The 18539-nt window shown below is 54.9% G+C and overlaps 7 protein-coding genes across 7 annotated transcripts; 5 read left to right on the top strand and 2 right to left on the bottom strand.

Annotated features, from left to right (window-relative positions):
- The first annotated feature begins 1499 nt into the window (after positions 1 to 1499).
- On the top strand, positions 1500 to 2934 carry MYCTH_2296547 (uncharacterized protein). Its single transcript, XM_003659416.1, has 5 exons — positions 1500 to 1614; positions 1903 to 1953; positions 2258 to 2331; positions 2411 to 2628; positions 2696 to 2934. Exons 3-5 carry the CDS (start codon positions 2274 to 2276, stop codon positions 2723 to 2725), a joined length of 306 nt encoding a protein of 101 aa, XP_003659464.1. The 5' UTR covers positions 1500 to 1614; positions 1903 to 1953; positions 2258 to 2273; the 3' UTR covers positions 2726 to 2934.
- Positions 2935 to 4309: 1375 nt separating this feature from the next.
- Positions 4310 to 6511, top strand: MYCTH_99530 (uncharacterized protein; the record flags this gene model as incomplete). The annotated part of the gene is made up of 10 exons (XM_003659415.1): positions 4310 to 4752; positions 4840 to 4916; positions 4977 to 5044; positions 5108 to 5178; positions 5244 to 5318; positions 5427 to 5653; positions 5722 to 5833; positions 5930 to 6057; positions 6150 to 6311; positions 6423 to 6511. The coding sequence occupies 10 exons, from the start codon at positions 4310 to 4312 to the stop codon at positions 6509 to 6511; spliced, it is 1452 nt and encodes a 483-aa protein (XP_003659463.1).
- An 806-nt stretch (positions 6512 to 7317) lies between these two features.
- MYCTH_2296536 (uncharacterized protein) lies at positions 7318 to 9926 on the top strand. The gene is made up of 5 exons (XM_003659414.1): positions 7318 to 7521; positions 7647 to 7744; positions 7823 to 8026; positions 8082 to 9098; positions 9273 to 9926. The coding sequence occupies exons 1-5, from the start codon at positions 7469 to 7471 to the stop codon at positions 9563 to 9565; spliced, it is 1665 nt and encodes a 554-aa protein (XP_003659462.1). The 5' UTR covers positions 7318 to 7468; the 3' UTR covers positions 9566 to 9926.
- Positions 9927 to 10010: 84 nt separating this feature from the next.
- MYCTH_2106971 (uncharacterized protein) lies at positions 10011 to 10674 on the bottom strand (the record flags this gene model as incomplete). Its single annotated transcript, XM_003659413.1, has 2 exons — positions 10011 to 10258; positions 10392 to 10674. 2 exons carry the CDS (start codon positions 10672 to 10674, stop codon positions 10011 to 10013), a joined length of 531 nt encoding a protein of 176 aa, XP_003659461.1.
- Positions 10675 to 11097: 423 nt separating this feature from the next.
- MYCTH_2296531 (uncharacterized protein) lies at positions 11098 to 13144 on the top strand. Its single transcript, XM_003659412.1, has 2 exons — positions 11098 to 12002; positions 12090 to 13144. The coding sequence occupies exons 1-2, from the start codon at positions 11362 to 11364 to the stop codon at positions 13048 to 13050; spliced, it is 1602 nt and encodes a 533-aa protein (XP_003659460.1). The 5' UTR covers positions 11098 to 11361; the 3' UTR covers positions 13051 to 13144.
- Positions 13145 to 13651: 507 nt separating this feature from the next.
- On the top strand, positions 13652 to 15444 carry MYCTH_2296529 (uncharacterized protein). The gene is made up of 3 exons (XM_003659411.1): positions 13652 to 13821; positions 13946 to 14265; positions 14337 to 15444. The coding sequence occupies exons 1-3, from the start codon at positions 13756 to 13758 to the stop codon at positions 15196 to 15198; spliced, it is 1248 nt and encodes a 415-aa protein (XP_003659459.1). The 5' UTR covers positions 13652 to 13755; the 3' UTR covers positions 15199 to 15444.
- MYCTH_2296527 (uncharacterized protein) lies at positions 15445 to 17769 on the bottom strand. Its single transcript, XM_003659410.1, has one exon. It carries the CDS (start codon positions 17671 to 17673, stop codon positions 15691 to 15693), a length of 1983 nt encoding a protein of 660 aa, XP_003659458.1. The 5' UTR covers positions 17674 to 17769; the 3' UTR covers positions 15445 to 15690.
- Positions 17770 to 18539: the final 770 nt, after the last annotated feature.

The following is an 18539-nucleotide window of genomic DNA, read 5'->3' as shown; positions in this document are numbered from 1 at the left end:
CACAGTCCCGCAGTTTGGGGGAGGAGAAGGGGGGAAAGGGCAGATCAATTTGGGTTCACTGGTCAGATGAGCATGCCTCAGGTCTGCGCTCGATACATCACTGTTTCTCCATGCTTCCAGAGATAGGACTGGAGCCCACTGCGTACTCCGATTTTGCTCCCCAGGTGTGTGCTGCCACGCGCTCTCAATCAGCAAGTTAAAACAAAAGGGTGCACGGGCCAGCTTCTGGCCCACACTACTCTCGTAGCTCAACAGATCGCGACACGCCCCAGCTAGCCAAAACGCTGGTACAGAAGTCCTCCGCGACGCATTGAGTCGATGAATAAATGCTTTGTAAAGAACGATTTAGTATAACATTTAGGGTAGAAGATGGGAAGGTGTCATTACATATAGGACAGAGGGCGGCAACGCAAACGCGCCTTATAGTCTGACGAGCTGATGAAAAATGTTGGAGCCGAGACACTAACAAGTGACGAAAGAAATGGAACCTCTCTAGGAATGGTGCCATTTTGTGCGTAACCTGAGGAAACGGTGTGATTGACCGACTAACCCGGATAAGGGAGGGGAACGGAGGGACGTGCCCATCCTACGCGGTTTTACTGGTTTGTATGGGGTACTTTACAGGCGGCGTGTTTGGTGCTCTCCCACGTACCAGCGCAGAGGAACGAGTACCGTGTTCGACGCCAAGCCATGCCCAGCAGCTCAACCTCCTCTACGGAATCAACGAAAAGAAGGCGACCCCTTGATACTAAGCCTCTAAGCCCATATATAGGACGGAAACTGGACACGGCTGAAGGCTCGTCTAGTCTGCAAGATGTATTTCAGTACTGCGTATTAAATTATCTGGTGGTACAAGCCTCCCGTTGCTATTTTTTATACCTTACTTGGAGGTAGGGTAGTCAAGCAGGTTTGCACCGCGGGATGTAGCGGCCTCTTCCAAAGCCGCGAATAGCAGCCGCCATAGGCAAGCTCTCGAACTTTTGTCTGGGAAATATATCATATACCAGATCTGTCTTGGGATTGGTAAATGGTTACCTACCTAACTAGAGGTCTTTGACCAAATGGTAAGTACCTCGGTAAAGGGAAGCACAATCTCTAGCAGCCCTCTTCAGCTCTTATGTTTCAGGGTTACAAGGTATATACAGGCGCATCAAAAGCCCATTCATGAAAGAAGACTACTCCATCAATATTCATTGTTCATTTCTACGCTAAGGGTGAGGGTTAACAGAGTCTAAAGCCTTGAGATGCGATGCAGGCTAAGCAGGCTTTATAAGCTCGTGAGGTACAAGGTACAAGAACGCACAGTCCGACTGTACAAGGATTTAAGTACCTTATACCTCTGTGGTGGTCGGTGCTGTACGCGCTGAAAGCTGGAACTGTGCAATGAGAAGGGGTCGGATGCCTTGCCCCTCCCAAAAATACCGGCCAAAAAATCAGCCCGTGCTGCAGCCCTTTTTGTTATGGAAGGAAGGGGGCCCCCCGCCCCCCTCACTCAATCAGCCGCCCATAGTAAAATAGAGCGACGGGCGTCCCCCTCCCCCTCGCAAAATCTCCCTCCTCTTCTCCCATACAAACTCCCAGCACACAACGACCGACCTCCACATACCCAACTCAGTGAGTACTTCCCTCCTCCGCAAATCTCAGTACACTTTCAAGTACTCTCTTGTTCCCGACTGGCCTTTGCTCTTTTTCATTGGGCGCATTCTCCCCTCCAATTTGTTTGGGATCCAAGCTCTTGCCGCCGTCGCTGCGCAAAACTTGGAGTTTCCCGTGCTCTTTGCTCAGTTCCCAAGCTTCCTCAAGAGCTGCACTGTGCTGGCGCATCATTCATCAACAACGCCAACAATACCGTGCATATCCACTTCAAACCATCCGACACTTTGATCGTTAACACACACATAGCTCGACAGCACACGCCACAGCACATTCTCGATTTTCAGAACTTTGGTCAGAGTGCGTATTTCCATCACATTTGCTCGACCTTTTTGAGCTTCGCGTCGCATCTCTCTTGGTGTCGCGACTTGTTTCACTCGCGGTTCAATGGTGCCAAGCAAGGCGCGCCGCGCAATTAGAGGCATGGTCGCGCGCCTCGCGCCTTCGGGCTGTCCCCGATCTTCCATCTCCAAAAGCAGATCCCCAATTATGCACCCCGCACTGCCTCTTGCACCACCCAGATGCTGGCATCCTTGATCAGCTTGTCGATCCTTTCGGCGTACGTTGGTAATTTTTGCAGGACATGCTCGCTAACCCGATGCAGTTCCAAACCAGTCACCATGCCGAAAGCAGCTAAGGGCAGATCGGGCAAGGCTGAGAAGAAGCGCAGCAAGAAGGGTACGTGACGCTCGCCGTGATTTGCTTTAGCGATAACCAAGTTGCCTTGGGGAACTGCAGAGCTGACTTACTCCCGTAGACCCTAACGCACCTAAGAGGGGTCTCTCTGCCTACATGTTCTTTGCCAACGAACAGCGGGAGAATGTACGAGAGGAGAACCCCGGTGTTTCTTTCGGCCAGGTCGGCAAGATCCTCGGTGAGCGGTGGAAGGCCCTCAGCGACAAGCAGCGGGCCCCTTATGAGGCCAAGGCGGCTGCCGATAAGAAGCGGTACGAGGACGAGAAACAGGCGTACAATGTAAGTGTCCAATATTCCTGGGTTATTGTGAAGTACTTGCATTCTCATTGTTGACAAGCAGGCCCAGGCCGATGGCGATGACGACGCGTCATCCTGATTGCATTCATGCCGACGCATTGTGCTAGAGGCAACCGGCCTTGATGATACTTGTATCAGGCCATCTTCACTAGCGCGATGCCTTTCTTTCTCCTTGTATCTTTTTGGGATGGGTGGGGTTGCTTGGGGCGCGGCTATGGGCTTTGACTGATTCTCGGTTTTTTTTCTTAATTTCTGGCATGGTTCGCGAAAGGGTCACAATGAGCTATGGAAACTGGAAGGCGGGATTTCTCTGGGGTGGACGAGAGCTGATCCATTCCGAATGCGTGGGTGCAGTATTGGACCTTCTATGACATGTATAACAGAGACCTTTCACGCCTTGAGGCACTATTCATGGCTATGCGGAGTTGTGATGTCTAGCGCCAGCCCTCGTTTACCCTTCTACTATCGACTATGAACAAGCTGACTTCATTGGTAAAGGCACCTTTCCCATGCTTTGTCGTATAGGTCGGGTCATCGCAGTGGCCCAGGAAGCCAATACTTCATCCGTGCCTTTTTCCCGGTTCATCACAGCTCGACCACCAGAGTAATCGATAAACTTCAAGTCTATTACCAACCCTTGGTTCGCCCTAGCGCATCCTTGATTGCTATAACCCTGTGCCACCTAATCAGCTGCCAAGCCGGTGACCCGGCCCAACCGGCATTGAAGTAGTTGCTGGGGCTCTTTCTGGGGTCTCTCCGCCCGCATCTTGCCAATTGCTCCATTGCTCCCGCGCCACTGAAGGCATGGCCAGGAACGGGTGGGAGAGATATGGGACAAGAGGGACGCCGATTGTAGAGGCTCAGCAGCAAGCATGGCTCCTCTCCGAGCCGTCGTTCTCTCTGCTGCAGGACCCATGCCACTTGGCTACCAGATTGCATGCCGAGGGCCAATCGATGGTGCAAGGACTATTGAACCGGCTTCGTGGCAGCCTCTCACTCCCCCGACTGCCACCCACTGCTGCTGCGTTGCTGCAATTCTAATTCGACATTTGCGTATAACGCCCGTTCGTGCACTTGACGACGGATTTGAGCAAGCAACCCCGCAAGGGTGCCCGCTGCCATGGTGCTGTAAGGCCCCGCCAGTAATGCTGGTGTACCCGACGGACTGCTGGGAGAGCCGCGAATTTCAAGGCAATGGTCACTGATATCTTCCATCGTGGGTCAGGTGGCAGCCACACCGGCGGAAGCGGGTCTCTGGCGAGATTCATGGGGCAACTGTGCCGATGGTGCTTTCTCCCACTCTCTTTCCCCAGCTTCCCCTCACTCTCCCCGTCTTCCGGGCAAACTGACCAAGCCGCATTCCTTGCACCATTACCAGGCGCCACTTCGAGACTCCAAGCCGCGACCCGCTTGAGGCCATACATACCGGCTGTGCACAAAAAAGCCGAGTCACGCGATTACGGGAAGGCAGGCTATCGTCAGTCCCCGGTTACTCAACCTTCCCGGGGCCGATATTCGACACGTAGCCGGCCGTACGGGGCAACCATGGTGTTCGAGGTTGGCAATGTGCGGGCACCATCGATGAGAGTCATCATCCCTGGCCTTCGGACACGACGCATCAGTTGACCGCCACCGCGCGCCTACGGCAAAGGAGTTGCGAGAAATGGAATCCATTGGCCCAGCCAATGTTCCCGTTGAAAGCCATCTGCTCCTGGACTGCTGCCGCGAGGCAGACCAGGCGGATATCGTGGCCAGGGGTTTGGACCAGCTGCGAGCAGCTCTCTCGGAGTCGTTCCATGGCCATCTCATAGCTTTGGCAGGAGAGATACGCGACTCAAGTAGACTGCTGCGCAGCCTCGCCGACTGTTCCCAGGTATACATCACGCGTGTTCCTTTCATGACCAACTACCTCAGCATTCTGCTGCCCTGCCTGTCCCGAACTCTGAAGGACATCGTCACGTACTACGAGGAGAAGACCCTGACCAGGGAAATAAGGTGGCGTAAGATGTACAACAAGATGACTGAGGAAGCAGGAGGTCTTCCGCTACCGCAACGCTTCGTGCTCTTTAACCACTTCCTATCGCTATTGAAGCAGCTGCTTACTAGGTAATGCGGACGCTCGTCCCTGCCCCGGCTTCCCTTCCCCTCCTGCAGCCATCCAAGGCACTAATCCATCTCTCACCCACGTCCCAGGTCGCCAAATTTTGACCTCAACACGCTCGAGGCGCTGAGGACGCGGGTGGCCGCACTGCGTGAGCAGCTAGGAATCCGTGAGTGTCCAGCGGCGTGACTCTGCGCGAGGTAGATGCACTGACACGCTTGGTCGGCAGCGCCTATGCCACAGGCAGGCACGCTGGTCCGCCAAAACCCGATGCCGCTGGTGGTTGTACAAGAACGTGTCTGTATTGTCCCGAGCCACTCATTTGTGTCAAACTTTGGCGTCCCTCTAACCCCTGGGCAGAACTCGCATTGGGCGGAGCAAATATTTTCCCTCCCTCTCCCATCACGAACAGCTTTGAAACACCTGAGATCGTGGGTGCTCGTGGTTGCGATACCAAATCCCCGTCGAGAACGGCCAATGCTGACATTGCTTCGAGGTCAAAATCATACGGCCCATTTTACCCATGGGGTCACCTGGCCATACCGCACGACTCGACCGTGCTCTTTAAGCGGTAGGTCTACATCTCGGCCCCAAACGCGGTGACAACCGGACAATGCCTACCTGTTCGCTTGCTTGCTCCCTGGCCAACGCCGGCGTCTGATGTCGTTCTGTGCAATAGGCCCTTCGAAAACGACACAATCTCGGTCGTAGCCTTCCTGAGCTCCGTCGACCAATGCCCCTACTTCCTGATGAGAACCTTGCAAAACAGCGCGCCATGGTACTCCATGTTTGGTGCCCATGAGCTCTGCATCGAACGCGAAGGAAGTGCGTTGCAGCTCAAGAGGTGGAGTCGCTCAGAGCAATGTAGTAAACTCTGGGCAGCGCTGTACTTCATAACGTGGGAAGGCAGGAAACCCGGGACCCCAAACGCATGAGAGTGTGCCCCTGTTGCCGCGCACGCTGACCTTGTCCAGAGATGGTGTTATTCTACTGCACCTTCGTCGCCCTCAAAGCCCGCAGCCTCTTGACCGTTCAGATACACCCGAACGAGTTCCAGCTGCGCAGGGAGAAGCGTCTCTTCCAAGCGTAACCCCCCCACCCCCCCTTCTCCTTCAAACACCACCCGATGCATGACCTTCGGCGCAGTCCTCTTGTTTCGGATCTAACAAACCAACTCTCCAGCCAAATTATCGACGACGGGTTCAGGCATTCGTTGATCGTCTATGAAGACCTGCAAACACGAGGCTTACGACTGCACGCTGCAGTCTGGGAAGGCGAACTCAGGCAGTGTCCCGTTTGGACGGCTTTCGGTACCCAATGCACCACCCTATTTCTTTTGGCCGATAAGACGAGCTTGTTCTGCGTTGCTGGTATTGGGCACTAACTGCAACATGCGCACTAGTCACTCATCAGTCTCAATCGCCGACATGGCTCAGCCGGCGTTCGCGACACCGTGTCTGGCTCAAGGATATCCAGCTTTACGTGTTTTGCAATACCTATCGACAGGAAAACATGCGGCAGAACAAGCTGGGGGCGTTTGAGATACATTTTGACCGAGAGGAAGGTAGGCGGAAGAGAGGCTGAATTTCCTCTGTCAACGAGGGGTGTACTTGGGAACCGGCCCCCTCTCACCTCGCGAATGCAACGCGGCGATACTAACTCCTACCTGGCGTAGCCGCCAGGCGATTCAAGGAACTTTTTTCCATCAGGTCCGCGGCCTCCGAGACGTCCGAAAATGAGCAAGAGGCTAGCTCTGCGGCGTAGGGCCGCATAACAGCGTTCACTTGCGTGCCAACCAACCAAACCCCCCCCCCCCCCAAAAAAAAAAACAAAAACAAAAACCCGTCCCTTTCCCCTGAGGGTTTTCGGATAGCACACAGCCAAGAAACCACCCGAGCCACCGATTCGCAGCCCTGCGAGAGAGGGCGAGTGTCACTGCTCCAGGGCCAGGTAGCGGAGATGGGTTGATGAAGGGTTGACACGAAGCTGGGATTAACCTATTACCTGGGCTAGATCGCGTGCGTTACAGAGTACATACAATTACGGAGCAAGTTCTCAGGCATTAGAGCAGCGGTCAAAACGTTAGCCATGACATCATGATGCTCCCTCTAGAGTGAAAACACTCGACAATCTCCAGGCGCGGCACAGTCGACCAGCGCTTCCTCAAATCAACGCTCCGTTTTCATTGTCCGTTATTTATCGTTGCTCGGGTGTTTAACTTCCTTCAGCGATGTATCCGAGATAGTAATCTAGGAGTATGTGTGGCCCCGCTGTCAGGAAAGGACGCAGAGCCGAGCAGGTCTGGGCCTAATGGGGACTCTATAGGACATGGTATGCGCAAAGCGGCCCAACGGGGCATTGCAGAATGGATTCAACAAGTTGGGCTGGGCGGTGCGGTAACGCCCGAGCCTGCCAATGAAAATTCAAGTCTCGCATGTCCTCCGTTTTTTTCGAGGGTAGTCCACATACAAAAGAGGAGGAGCAGTGCCGCAACACGCCACCGCTGCGAGGGTGATGGAGTTGGGCGTGGTTCCGCTTCGAACTCGCTGGTGAATTGGAGCGGTGGGGCTGGTGGGCGAGGGCATCCACGTCTCCCCTCGAGCTCTCCCCCTTGCCAACAGCTATAATCCATTGAACTACCTTTTCCCTCCCAGATCTCAGCTCTCTGGTATCTGGTTCCTCCTTCGAGAGATAGTTCAATCATTAGAGTTGAGAGACAACATGGACGTCAAGACTGTCGACTTCACGCCCTTCACAGACCAGAAGCCCGGCACGTACGTCACTGATTTAACCCCGCCCCCGCACGAAGTTCGCGAAGCTTCCCTTGATGCCGTCACCGCAACTTGGTCGTGCATTTCGCGGAATGCCGCGATGCTGACACGCTCGTTTTGTTCACCAGCTCTGGCCTGCGCAAGAAGGTCACGGTCTTCCAACAGCCGCACTACAGCGAGTCATTTGTCACGAGCATCCTGCTCTCCATCCCCGAAGGCGCTGAAGGTGAGAGCCATGACCCGCCGGGCTAGGTATTCGGCCATGATACTGCGAGACGCCGAGTCACTCACTGGGGTTATGAAGGTGCCTTCCTTGTCATCGGCGGCGATGGGCGGTTTTGGAACCCCGAGGTTATACAATTGATTGCCAAGATCGGTTCCGCGTATGGCGTGAAGAAGCTCCTGATCGGCCAGAACGGCATCCTGTCCACGCCGGCCGCCAGCCACCTCATCCGCAAGCGCAAGGCCACCGGTGGTATCCTTCTGACTGCCAGTCACAATCCCGGCGGTAAGTCCCTCCTCTTCATGGCCGGTGCTCGGCCGCGTCTGACGTGCTGGCTCAGGACCCCAGAACGACTTCGGCATCAAGTACAACCTCGCAAATGGTGGCCCCGCACCCGAGTCGGTGACCAACAAAATCTTTGAGGTTTCCAAAACCCTCAAGTCGTACAAGATTGCCAACATCCCCGACATCGATATCTCCACGATCGGCGTCAAGACGTACGGGAACCTTGAGGTCGAGGTAGTTGATAGCACTGCCGACTATGTGGAGATGCTCAAGGACATATTCGATTTCGACCTCATCAGGAAGTTCTTTGGCTCCCACCCCGACTTTAGGGTCTTGTTTGATGGGCTCTCGGGCGTCACCGGGCCATACGGCAAGGCGATCTTTGAAAAAGAGCTCGGCCTCGGACCCGAGTCGACCCAGAACTGCGAGCCATCGCCTGACTTCAATGGCGGCCACCCGGATCCCAACCTCACTTATGCACATGACCTGGTTGAGGTTGTCGAGAAGAAAAAGATTCCTTTCGGCGCCGCCTCGGATGGCGACGGTGACCGGAACATGATCTATGGTGCCGGTGCTTTCGTCTCCCCGGGCGATAGCCTGGCCATCATCGCCCACCATGCCAATCTAATCCCCTATTTCAAGAAGAACGGGGTCCACGGGCTGGCCCGCAGCATGCCCACATCCGGAGCCGTGGATTTGGTGGCAAAGAAGCTAGGCCTCGACTGCTACGAAGTGCCGACTGGGTGGAAGTTTTTCTGCGCCCTGTTTGACGCCGATAAGCTGTCGATCTGCGGCGAGGAGTCTTTTGGGACCGGAAGCAACCACATCAGGGAGAAGGACGGCTTGTGGGCCATTGTGGCCTGGCTTAACATCATTGCAGGCCTGGGGGTGGCCAACCCGGGAGTTGCGCCAAGTATCAAGCAGATCCAGAAAGATTTCTGGGCTGAGTATGGCCGTACCTTTTTTACCCGCTATGACTATGAGAACGTCGACACGGATGGTGCCAACAAGGTGGTGGGAGTTTTGAAGGACTTGGTGGCTGATCCCAAGTTTGTTGGCAGCAAGATTGGAGGTACGTTTATGGCCCAGGCATTCCCATTCCCCTTGTGTGCGCTTGCGGTGATGGGAGCCTTTCTCTCCCTTTCAGTCCCATTCTTCTTTTTTTTCTCCCTCCTTCCCCCCTGTGCATGTGCTCAGCAAAAGTCACCATGGAGGATGTTGGCTAACCTATTGGCGCTCTTCCTAGACCGCACTGTGACCCGGGCCGGCAATTTCTCGTATACAGACTTGGACGGTTCTGTGTCGACAAACCAGGGCCTGTATGCCTGCTTCTCCTCCGGTAGCCGTATCGTCGTGCGGCTCTCCGGAACAGGCTCGTCGGGCGCCACCATCCGCCTGTATATTGAACAACACAGCAGCGACCCTGCCACGTATGACATGGACGCCCAGGACTTCCTCAAACCCGAGATCAAGATGGCGACGGAGCTGCTCAAGTTCAAGGAATTCATTGGTCGTGACGAGCCGGATGTGAAGACGTAAATGGACTGCTGGGCGTGACGGAGCCCGAGCGAATGCAGTGGGACTGTTGTTCGAAATCTTAGTCGATAGGTGTTATGCCGATAGTTAAAGTTGGCATCAAAGTAGCAGTTATCAACCCAGAGTTCAGCGACGTTCAAAAATGGCCGACTTGTAATACTTGGCCTCTTCGATGCTCTCGAGTATGTCGTCCTTTGCCTTGTGTAAAGCTCTCTTGCGAGGCGCGGCCGAGGCGATTTGCGGACTATTTGTAGCAACCGGTTAGTGATTCTATCATAGGCTCGTTGCCATCGTCGCCGAACCGAGGCACCGTGTTCGTGTCAACTCCACAGAGGCTCGGTGCGAGGAGCGTTGTGAGGAGGAGGAGGAGGAGGAGGAGGAAGGGAGGTGGGATGGGTGGAGGGATTAGAAAGGTGGACTACGGTGAGATTGGAACGACAATTAGCACCTACCACCATCTCCGCGCGGCCTCCTTGATGCTACTGACATCCAATATGCGATAATGCAAGTGGTCGAGGACCTTGTTGTAAGGAGCCTTTCGAAGAAACGCTCGGTCCGCATGCACGCTATTACCCGCAAGGAGAGCGGTGCCCTTTTGGGGGACGTACTTTTGTATGTAAGCTAGCAGGCCATCCGCTGCCTGCTGAGGTGTCACCGTTGACTCAATGACGGCCGCAGTGAGGCCACTGTCACCGTCTGTCCACCTGTTGTCAGTCGCCGTCGCCCATTCCGTTGTCCCGGCCAACAGCACCGAGTCAATACATCCGCGCGGGCCGGGAAGGAGCCTGCACGTCGGAAACGAGACATCAAACACAAAAGGGGGACATACGGACACGGGTACACCACTCATCCATCATAGCCATCCGTTCCCTCGGCTGGTGCACGACGGTGCCCCATCCGCACTCGTCAAGCAAGTTGAGCTGGCCATCGGTTATGAGGCAGTAGATCTCAATGATTGAATCGGAATCGGGATCAAGGCCGGTCATCTGCAGTGACTGGTCAGTGGCTTGCCTGGCAAGGGAAAGAGTAAACAGCACCTCGCAGTCGATCCAAACCAGGGCGTCCGATTGTTGAGCCGGACGCAGCCCCGAGGACGCAGATTCAGTAGGCATTGGGCGCGGCGTGCTGTGCCGACGGAGTCGTAGATTCTGTGAGCTGGTCGCTTATCGATGCCCTGCCCCAAGTCGACGGCGTAGTGCAAAGCGCACGATGTTCTCCTGTATACCGAGACCCACAGGCGTGTTCCTGGGTTTCTCGAGTGCAAGGATAAGTGTGTGCTCCACGATGCGCTGTATTGTATGTATGTAGTCCAGTACAGTACAGTACAATGACCGCCCCTAGCACCGTGGCTGCCTGGCTTAGTTCAAGGAGCCACGACTGCGCCTGGCAAACCTGGACTCATAGCACTTACACGAGGTGAGGATTTCGCCTACCTGAGGTATTTCGGATACATTAGGCGGACATCAAGATGTTTGTGCCTCTTGGCTCTTCGATTGCTTGCCGCCCACGCGCAACCTCGCAGCCAGAGACCCCGCGTGCCCAACTGCAGGCTATGGTAGGCAGTACCTTTAGCTTCCCCGGGTTTACGCGGCTGATCCGCCTCTCCTCCAAACCCCCCTCACCAGGCAAATGTCAACTTACCGCCCGGGCAAGAGGGGCAGCCCAGGCAGCCGTTGTGCGGTACATATATGTTACCCGACAGTTTTACTTCCCCAGCATTGGCGATTCCTCCACGGTCCTCTCTCTTTCTTCGATAATATTATATGAACGCCAAATGCCTTGTCCAGTGGCTGGGTGCAATGTCAGGAACTGACGGACCTACGCAATCTACCCCATCCATTAGCCCACCGCGCATTCTCATTATCGGCGCGGGTTCGCGAGGTCGGACTTATGCGGACGCCGTCGTGTCGGCAAGTAATGGTGTGGTCGTCGCTGTTGCCGAACCAGATGACTACAAGAGGAACCGCTTCGGCGAGACCAGGATATGGGGCTCCCAATCGCCGCCTCCCGAAGGCGCCGCCTTCTCCGACTGGCGTGACTTCATCATCTACGAGAAGCAACGCCGCGCTCGTGTTGAGAGCGGTGAGAAGGGTGTCCCTCCAGGCGTCGACGCTGTCTTTGTCTGCGTGCTGGATGAGATGCACCGCGAAGTGGTTCTGGCACTCTCTGACCTCGGTGGGCTGCACATCATGTGCGAAAAGCCACTGGCAACCACGCTTGAGGATTGCGTCGACATGTACACGGCCCTAAGGGCCAACAGAACTGCCCGGGGGGAACAGGCGGTTTTCTCTATCGGACATGTACTGCGCTACAGTCCTCACAACATGCTGCTTCGAAAGCTGCTCCTCCAGGACCGCGTTATCGGCGACATCTTATCCGTCGTGCACACAGAGCCTGTTGGATGGTGGCATTTTGCGCACAGTTACGTGCGCGGAAATTGGTGCGTCTGCGTTGGCCATGAATGCTCTCCTTCCCGCACCTACCTGCCCACACACACATACACACACAAAGCTAACGGGATCGGTAGGCGCCGCGAGAGGACCTCTGCTCCAAGCTTGCTCACCAAGAGTTGCCATGACATTGACGTGCTTCTTTGGCTGTTGTGCTCGCCTGCAGACTGCTCGGCCCGGGATTGTCCTCCACCCCACCTGCCGTCCACTGTCACCAGCACTGGCTCACTCCAGCACTTCAAGAGAAGCCGCAAGCCGGCCCAGGCGGGCACTGCTACCAATTGTCTCTCCTGTCCTATCGAGGCCACGTGCAAGTACTCGGCGAAGCGCATCTATGTCGGCCCAGAGCTGGCCGGCTTAGAATCGGGCAACACGGGCTGGCCCGTCAGCATCGTGGTCCCTGATATCGAGTCCTGCGAAAGCATGGCGGAGGCGAGAGATGCCGTGCTTAGGGAGCTGGCCAAGGACTACGACGCCGACACGCCGGACTCCGAGGTTGCGCGGCGTAATTGGTTCGGCAGATGCGTCTACGAGAGCGACAACGACGTATGCGACGAGCAAGTGGTCACGCTGAGCTGGGATGATGACCCGTTGCCGGGGAGCTACGGGACAGGCAGTCGCAATGCTAAAACGGCGGTTTTCCACATGGTTGCCCATACGAAGAAGATTTGTGACCGATACACCCACATATACGGCGTGGATGGCGAGATCTATGCCGATTCTTTTACCATCACTATCGAGGACTTCCGCACAGGGCAGACAACAGTCCATCGCCCAAAGGTCGAGAGCCGCGGACATGGCGGGGGTGATATTGGCCTCACCCGTCAGTTCGTGCTCGCGGTTGACAAGGTCAAAAACCATGGCTGGTCAGCTGACAGAGCACAGAGAGAGCTCGTGGGTTGCACATTGGAAGAGATTGTTCGTAGCCATGCCATGATCTTCTGCGCAGAGGAAGCGCGACGCGGGAAGAAGGTCATCAATTGGCCCGAGTGGTGGGCGACGCAGGTTGAATCTAGGGCGGCCAGTGCTTCAGCCTGAGCGGGTGTCCCTTTGCCTTCTTTGCATTGTGTTGCGGCCCAGGAGGTGGTGGTAAGTGATGGGGCGTGGTCAATCCAATCGAGACAGGAAATACGTCGGCAAGTCGCAAGGCTAGCCTCTAGAACTCCCATTATCTATCTATCTGGAACCACCAAACGGAGGGTTGCGTGACTGAGCTTGGGATCCAGATGTATTTACGTATGCGGGCAAGACGACAAGGCTTTGGAGATATGGGCGATATACTCGATATTCCGGACAGACTACCCGCCCACCTCGAATGCGAAAGGGCGTTCCCAGATTTGCGTTGGGGATCGTCATCGGGTTGCTGCACTCGGTGTTTATTGCTGGAGCGAATTGCAGTGACGCAGAGTGGAGCAGTTCCGTCCCAATTTCCCGTCGCAGCTTCCCCTGCCCCTTTCCAGAGCCCCGCTAACTTCACCTCGACTAACCCCACCCTGCTCGCTGTGAACTCCTCCGGCTCCACGAACCAACCTTGACCCCAGCGTACCTTTTCACCGGGAGACCTCGCCTTGGTCTGTGTCGTGCTCTGTGAAGATATCGTGACGACGCGCACCCCGACCTTTCTCTCGCCTCTCCGTAATTGCACGAAACACCTTTTTTTTTTAGGGCTAGCAGACCCCTCACCCCTTCCCCCACCCCGGGCCCCTCGCCTTCTCTTGACGCTTCAAATACCGATAAACGATTATGGAGTCCGCGACTCCGACACAGCAGACCGGCGGCGTTGGAGCCAGCTGGGCCGCATTTCTCAAGGTGTGCGACGACGCCTTCCCTCCCACCCTTGCACGGCAGTCGTGGCAGTAGTTCCTGCGCTAGAGCTCCTCCTTCTGACGTCGCTGGTATCAAGCGCATTCACTGATTGGGCTTTCTTGGCTAGTCGATTGCGTCGTTTAACGGGGACCTCTCAAGCCTTACTGCGCCGCCCTTCATCCTCTCGTCTACCAGCCTAACCGAGTTTAGCACGTACTGGTGCGAGCATCCTTCCGTCTTCGCCGCGCCAGCCAAAGAACCTGATGCTGCCAAGCGCGCGCTCTTGGTGCTGAAGTGGTTCTTAACCACCTTGAAGCAGCAGTATGCCAGCCGAAGCGAACAGTATGGCAACGAGAAAAAGCCACTCAACCCATTCCTCGGCGAGCTATTCCTGGGCAAGTGGGAGGACACCGCTGGAACTACCGAGTTGATTAGTGAGCAGGTCAGGTGGGTGCATCGCAACCTCTCTCGGTGCCGCTCGAATAGTACACTGGCTGGATGGCTTACTTGTTCCATAGTCATCACCCACCGGCGACCGCGTACCATATCACCAACATTCCCAGCGGCGTTCGGCTGGAGGGTTATAACGCGCAGAAGGCGTCCTTCTCCAAGACCATCAACATCAAGCAGATCGGCCACGCGGTGCTCACTGTGCCTGTCCCATCTGCAACAGAGCCAGATACCTTCTTGATTACCCTGCCATCTCTCCACATCGAGGGCTTGATCTTCGGTTCGCCTTACATTGAGTTGGACGGCAGTTCCTTCATCACTTCGTCGACCGGCTTCACCGCGAAAATTGACTACAGCGGGAAAGGCTGGCTTTCCGGCAAGAAGAACTCTTTTACCGCCGTTTTGTACCCCACGGGCAGGGAGAAGGATGTCCTTTTCAACGTATCTGGGCAGTGGACGAAGTCTTTTGAGATTCACTCCGGCCCTGCAAAGTATAATTCCAAGGACAACCTCGTCGAGGAGTGGGATCCACTACCCCTCAGCGAGCTTATTGTTGCCCCCTTGGAGCAGCAGCATCCGTTGGAATCTAGGCGGGCGTGGTCCAAGGTGGCTGCCGCGATTGCCAAGGGGGATCTTGACACGGTCAGCGTGGAGAAGAGCAAGATCGAAAACGCCCAGCGCGAGATGCGCGCCAAAGAGAAAGCCGAAGGGCGCACATGGCAGCGGCGCTATTTCACCGCCCGGAGTGATGCTACCGACCCGGTTCTTGCCAAGCTGGGTCCTGTCGTAGGCCTGCCTGAGAACGGTGATGCCGACAAGACCGGCGGTCTCTGGCGTTTTGATGACGCTAAGTCCGAAGCTGCGCGCAAGGAACCTCCACTAAGCGAAGAGGATGCGAGCAAGCTAGCGAAGGAGCTCCTGGGACAATGAGGAACCAATGGTTGCGGTGGCATACAGTCTCGGGAACCCATAGTCATCCGCCATCCTGATACAGGGCAGTGGCGTCGAAGAATGATGAGACGGTCTCTCCAGACGAGCGAGCTGGTTGCCGCGATATGGCTACATCCTAGGCCCAGCAAAGCGACACTGCTTTCTTTGCTGAACTGGAAAGGGTCGCCACCGCCCCCTGGTGATATTACGGGCATCGCTAATCTCCTTCCGCGGGAGAGCGCGCGGCGAACAACAACTGTGCTTTACATGATATTCCCCTCTCCTTTCGCCTCTCTGGTGGGCTTGGGCGTGAGGAACAATCTCCGCGTCGTAGCGATTTCACTCGGCGGATAACTCTGTCCATACAAGTGGAATAGCATGCTCGTTTTCTCTTCTTATTACACGCCTATATAGCACGGATATCGTACAGCAACCCCGCGACAATTCTTGATATATGTGACTCTATCCATCCGTCTAGCATGCGACATCTAACTACAGATAGGGTCGTTCGAGTTCGTAGAACATTAGGTACACCTCCCGCTGCATCCCTAGGACGTCACGGGTATTGGCTTCTTTGATCTTGTCGTCACTAATTCGCCACCAACGACTCTGTTGCTTCCGCTGCTTCGTCCTTGCCGCTGGCGCGGAGTGAGTCGATAGTCGATGCTCCTTGACGGATTGAGCACCCGGTGTCCCGGAGCGTGGCGGTGGAGAGCCAGCCCCTGGGATGCTCAACTGCGGCGTTGTTTCGGTCGGATCCCGGCTACCGCTGTCCGAATTGCTGGCTTGCGCCGCCGCAACCGGTGTGGCACCGCTCCGAGCGTCTGCGGAACTTTCTCCGCCGCGCGTGCTATCACACAGCGAGTCGCGAGAGCCCGCCGCAGGGGTCGCGGATAGGTGACAAGGAGGAGCCGAGTCGGAATGCCTTCCCGCCGAGGTGGGAGCAGCGACGTCCTGCGGAGGTTGGCCCCGGAGGTCGGCCCGAGGCGTCGAGGCGGGGCTGGGGGTCCTGCTATAGACCCCCGAAGCCTGGAACGTACTTGGATTGGAAAACGGCGGGTAGATGTTTTGACGTCGAAAGGACTCGTAGTGACCGCTGTGGTGACTTCCCTTGTGAGTCACGACGCCAAGCAACTTGTACCTTCGTTGCTGGAGCAAGCCGCCCAGCGTGAGCTTTTCTGGGAATGCAACCTTGGCCAAGTTCTTCTGCGACGAGCGGCTAGCATCAAAGATGGACCTGGACAGATGAATAGCCAGTATTTTGGGGAAGTGAGTGATGCGGATGTGGCGAGCGATCCTGCGCTTTGGCGCAGAGTGCAAATCGGGAAGTTCCACGCCCGCTGGGGGAGTCTCGGGGTCTTTCTCGATGGCGAGCCGAAGCTTTTCCGCCGCTGACTGAGCCTTCAGTCTCTTCTCCTCCGAGGAAGCTCGCCGAGCGGCGACCTCGAAGATGGACAGCGCATGTAGAAGCCGGCATTTCTCGCACCTGAAGTCGTCAATGTACTCCGTCTTGAACATGCCGTCGAAGCACGCGCTCAGGGTTGTTGACGGAACCCGAGGCACATGGAGAGTAAGGGTACAGAAAGTCGAGGGTGTAGGTCGTGGTTTGAAACCACAAGTTAGGCATTCGATTTGTGATTCAAACTTGCCCTCTAAAGGGAAACCTTCCTCCTCTTCCATACCTTGATGTTCCACATAGCCACGATTCTGCCCTGCGCCGCCTGTCGACGCCTCGGCTGCCTGGTTGAGAGCAGCGGTGTTTGTCTGGCCCAAAGGCCGATGCGACTGGGGCAATTCCGCGCTAGGAACCTGAGTTGCCTGTTGCGCCTCCGCGAGTTTCTTTTCATCCAGGGCCGCAGTGCGCCTGGAGAGCCATCGTGCGCTACATCCTGCATGATACTCATCGCAGAGCCTCTCGGCCACTATCTGCAGAAATTCATGGGCATCTTGCTGCTGCCGGCTGATGCGTTGCCGGAAAGCCTCCTCCAGAGCCCTTACAAAAGGTGCAGCGGATATCGTCTTTTTGTGAATCGGGCGCTCGTTTAACGCGTCGAGGATATCTTTGAGGCTCTTGGTGATGACGCCTCTTTGTAACCCTTCCAACTTCCAGCCCGGTATATCCTTGCCAAAGCGCCTTAATCCAGTCTCGACTTCCAGCTGAGCCAGCGCGTCGGCCGGGACCAACTGCGTGTAGACGGTTTCGTCATCGAGTCTTCGACGGTGAACTTCGCGTATTAGATAGAGTCGGAGGTCGCCTAATCCAGCGAGTGCCTGGAGAACCGAGTTGATGAAACAATCGTTGGCAGGATTCGAAAGACCAACAACGCCTGCCTTTCGCGTCGAGAATGCGCCGGTACCGGACCTCGAGGTATCGCCGTCGAGAAAGTACGTCGGCCCGAACACGTAAATGAGCGTGATTGCTGCTAGGGAGGCACCAGCGGCGTAGGTAACGACCCTGAGTGCCTTGTCTGGCATCCTCAACGCGCACAGGTGCGCCTTCGCCGAGCGCGATGAGGTATGTCGGTGGGAGGGACAAGATTCCGCGAGGGTGGGCAGGGAGTTAGTCTGCCGTTCTACTTACATGGAAGCGCAAATCGAAACGGAAAAATCGGAGGATGCCAAGGTTGTCTCATAACATCCGTGCCCTGGTTATTAGCGAGACAGGGATCTTAGCCACTACATTTCCCTATAAATTGCTACCTAAAACACTAATAATATTAGGTTATTAGAGTTATAATATTATTATTATTACCTAGCTTAGTATATAGTTAAGCAAGGTTTTTATCTATTGTATCTTTATAAATACCTTACTAAAATATATAAAACTACTATTACTAGAAAACTCTTGAAAAACGCTATCTAACGGTACCGCTTTCAGCTAGGCATAAGCCATTATAGTTATACAACAGGCATTACAGGCATAGAAATTAGACCTAACTATAATCTAACTATATCATATATACCTATTAAAATTTTCACTATATAGATTACTAGATACCCCTAAATATAATGTTAATTTAAAGCCTACTATTAAGCTACTAAATAAAGAGGCTTATTATAATATACTAGCCTTATAACATCTATAGATAAGTATATAATATTTTATTTAACTACTTTAATGAGGAAAAAGAGAAAGAATATAAAATTAATATAAAGGAGTACTTTTTAACCAATATATATATATATAACCTAGGTAAGGCCTAGTTAGGCTCTAGGTTAGGCGCTAACCAGGCCTTAGCCATGTATCCACTAGATAAGTTACAAACGAGTAACGAACGCTCTATAGACCCGTAGGGCAGGGTAGGTAGGGCAGGGTAGGTCCGTTATATACCTAGGTAAAG

Source organism: Thermothelomyces thermophilus, chromosome 1 (genome assembly GCF_000226095.1).
Source record: "Thermothelomyces thermophilus ATCC 42464 chromosome 1, complete sequence".
In the NCBI taxonomy this organism is placed as follows: domain Eukaryota; kingdom Fungi; phylum Ascomycota; class Sordariomycetes; order Sordariales; family Chaetomiaceae; genus Thermothelomyces; species Thermothelomyces thermophilus.
Note: the sequence above shows the minus strand (reverse complement) of the source record. Positions and strands in the feature narration are given on the sequence as shown.

Bases quoted from the DNA above. Each gene is read 5' to 3' on its own strand.
- MYCTH_2296547 (XM_003659416.1), top strand. From the start codon at position 2,274: ATGCCGAAAGCAGCTAAGGGCAGATCGGGCAAGGCTGAGAAGAAGCGC. The intron at 2,332-2,410 runs GTACGTGACGCT...TTACTCCCGTAG, and splicing joins GAAGAAGCGCAGCAAGAAGG to ACCCTAACGCACCTAAGAGG. The intron at 2,629-2,695 runs GTAAGTGTCCAA...AAGCAGGCCCAG, and splicing joins ACGAGAAACAGGCGTACAAT to GCCGATGGCGATGACGACGC.
- MYCTH_2296529 (XM_003659411.1), top strand. From the start codon at position 13,756: ATGGAGTCCGCGACTCCGACACAGCAGACCGGCGGCGTTGGAGCCAGC. The intron at 13,822-13,945 runs GTGTGCGACGAC...TTTCTTGGCTAG, and splicing joins GCTGGGCCGCATTTCTCAAG to TCGATTGCGTCGTTTAACGG. The intron at 14,266-14,336 runs GTGGGTGCATCG...CTTGTTCCATAG, and splicing joins TTGATTAGTGAGCAGGTCAG to TCATCACCCACCGGCGACCG.
- MYCTH_2296536 (XM_003659414.1), top strand. From the start codon at position 7,469: ATGGACGTCAAGACTGTCGACTTCACGCCCTTCACAGACCAGAAGCCC. The intron at 8,027-8,081 runs GTAAGTCCCTCC...GTGCTGGCTCAG, and splicing joins TGCCAGTCACAATCCCGGCG to GACCCCAGAACGACTTCGGC. The intron at 9,099-9,272 runs GTACGTTTATGG...CGCTCTTCCTAG, and splicing joins TGTTGGCAGCAAGATTGGAG to ACCGCACTGTGACCCGGGCC.
- MYCTH_2296531 (XM_003659412.1), top strand. From the start codon at position 11,362: ATGTCAGGAACTGACGGACCTACGCAATCTACCCCATCCATTAGCCCA. The intron at 12,003-12,089 runs GTGCGTCTGCGT...CGGGATCGGTAG, and splicing joins AGTTACGTGCGCGGAAATTG to GCGCCGCGAGAGGACCTCTG.
- MYCTH_2296527 (XM_003659410.1), bottom strand. From the start codon at position 17,673: ATGCCAGACAAGGCACTCAGGGTCGTTACCTACGCCGCTGGTGCCTCC.